General features: G+C 32.6%; 1 protein-coding gene across 1 annotated transcript; it reads right to left on the bottom strand.

Annotated features, from left to right (window-relative positions):
• Positions 1-503: 503 nt before the first annotated feature.
• Positions 504-1,272, bottom strand: LOC133333936 (uncharacterized). Its single transcript, XM_061542249.1, has 2 exons — positions 1,258-1,272; positions 504-1,193 (listed from the first exon to the last, which is right to left on the bottom strand). Exons 1-2 carry the CDS (start codon positions 1,270-1,272, stop codon positions 504-506), a joined length of 705 nt encoding a protein of 234 aa, XP_061398233.1.
• Positions 1,273-2,334: the final 1,062 nt, after the last annotated feature.

The raw sequence follows: 2,334 nt of genomic DNA, 5'->3' as shown, positions 1-2,334 counted from the left end.
AGAGGCATGTTAAGAATAAAAACGCCAATACGCGATGTGTTTATAAAATGTAAATAAAATCAGAGATCTGCACGCATAATATAATTTTTTATTTAATAAGCTTAAGATATAGCATTACAAACGTTTAATATTGTTCTCTCTGTTGTTATGATATCGTAACAACAGAGGAAAAGCCATCTGTTGGAAATTGGTTACGTATCAATTGTCCTATCTTTATACTTTTATGTCTTTGTTGTATTTTTCCCTAAATCGTTTGGTTGGAGTATTGAATTTTTCCATTACCATTTTCATATTTAGAAAAGGCAATATGGCAGCATCAAACTTTTTATATACATGACGCGCCTAAAGGTATGCTATGAATATTAAAATAAATCAACTTCGAAACTAATACATTTATTTATAGTAAATATTACTATTTTCTTACTACTAAATGGTATCGTGTACAATTTATAGTACAAAATTATATGATGAGACAAATTTGCTAAGTTCATGAAAATTATTTTCTAAACACGTTTGTGAGGTGGCAAATAAGCAGTTGATGGCTCAGCAACCTGATATTGTGGTACACTGGAGGCGAAGTTCAGTACTGGAGCAACTCCACCATTAAAGTTATTTGTCCTACCACCCAAGGCATCATATTGTGATTGAATGACACGTTGGGCATTTTCAGCATCAGCTGGGGTGCGGTATTTAACAAAATGTACTTCGGGACGACTGCCACTGCTGTGATTCAAGTTATTCAATTTATTGGCCAAATTACCGATATCAGCCTGTTTGCTGAGCACATAAATGGCGGTTCTTTGTTCGTTGACAGATTTGGCCAATTGAAGGGCAGCGTCATTAAGTCCGTTATTTTCGGGACCCTTAATGAAAATGACACGAATGCCACGTTTCAATGAGTTACCCACCTGATCGGCGCTTGAGTTATCATTGAAGGAATCTTCTGGAGCGGTGAAGGTGTAGAATTCTTTTGTGAGTTCAGCAGGAGCGATAAGTCCACTAATACCGTTACTAGTTAAAGTGTTGCCAGTATAACCGGCATTTCCCAAACCATTGCTTCCAAAGCCATTATCAACGAACGCACCGTTACCAATGAAACCGCCATTCACAACAGAACCAAAGGAAGCGCTGCCTTGTCTATCGTAGTCATATCCAAAGCTAGCGGCATAGGCGGTGGCTAAACAACAAAGAATCTGAAAATAAACAAATGGATGAATATGTGTTATACAAATCAGCATCTTTTAAAAATGAACTTACGATAAAAGCACGCATTTTATTTATTTTATATTAACTGTTTATTGATCTTAGAAGCTTCAGTTGGTTTCTGATCTTTCAATCCAACTTTTGCCAATATTTATATAAAATACTAACATTTCAAATTTTAATATAACATATGATCGATCCATCCTTGATGTTTGGTCTAGTTACAATTTTAATCATTTTTGCTTTACTTTATACGGCTAAGTATATTTCGCATGCAGATATCATGACCTGCTCAAATTTGCATACACCTAAACTAAATGGAATGTTTGATTTTGCCAATCTCTTAAATTATCGAAAACACAAATTTTATCAGTTTGTTTATGTTTGCATTTTTGAAGTCTCATACTATATTTTTAGGAATATATGTTTTTTAATTTTTTAATATCTTTAATTAGTCATTTATTAATATTCTATAATATGATATAGTCAACAATTTAAAAACGATAAAAATAATAAAAATAGATAAAAATAAGATAAATAATCTGAAATAAAGATATAATGATAATACATATTACTTGTCAGAAATTCTTCTATATCATACGATCAGAAATTGTACCTCATTGAAATATGTCCCTGATTCTACGTTTAGACTAAGTCCGAGGAATGAGTGGCACAGTATAAAGATCCGATCTTCCAAAACAAAGTGATAGCCATATCATCAAAGTAGCAAAGTCACCACTATGGGTATATTAAACGAATGCATCCTAACAGAAGGGCCATTAACATGAAATTGGATGAACTAAAATATGTGACCTTTATCTAAATGTGAACCGACTTAGATCAATCCAGAAACACGTCATTCGTTTGTTACAATGGGACAAAATTATGTAAATCGATTTAAAGCAAATATCAAAATGCTCAATTTTATACGTTGTGGAAAATTGCTAGTCAATATTACAATCATAAGGAGTTTGGTGCACCATTTACTTAAAATCAGATGAAAATACATATGGAAGCTATATTCAAATATGAACCGATTTCAACGAAACTTGTTACAGGTTTGATTATACTAATTTTGTTCCTAATGGCCATATTTTGGGTTCTACTTAATATAGGGGGAACATATATATG

Source organism: Musca vetustissima, unplaced genomic scaffold (genome assembly GCF_032173495.1).
Source record: "Musca vetustissima isolate MV318-11 ecotype Yass unplaced genomic scaffold, APGP_CSIRO_Mvet_v1 utg26731, whole genome shotgun sequence".
NCBI lineage: Eukaryota > Metazoa > Arthropoda > Insecta > Diptera > Muscidae > Musca > Musca vetustissima.
This window is presented reverse-complemented; position numbering and strand designations above follow the sequence as displayed.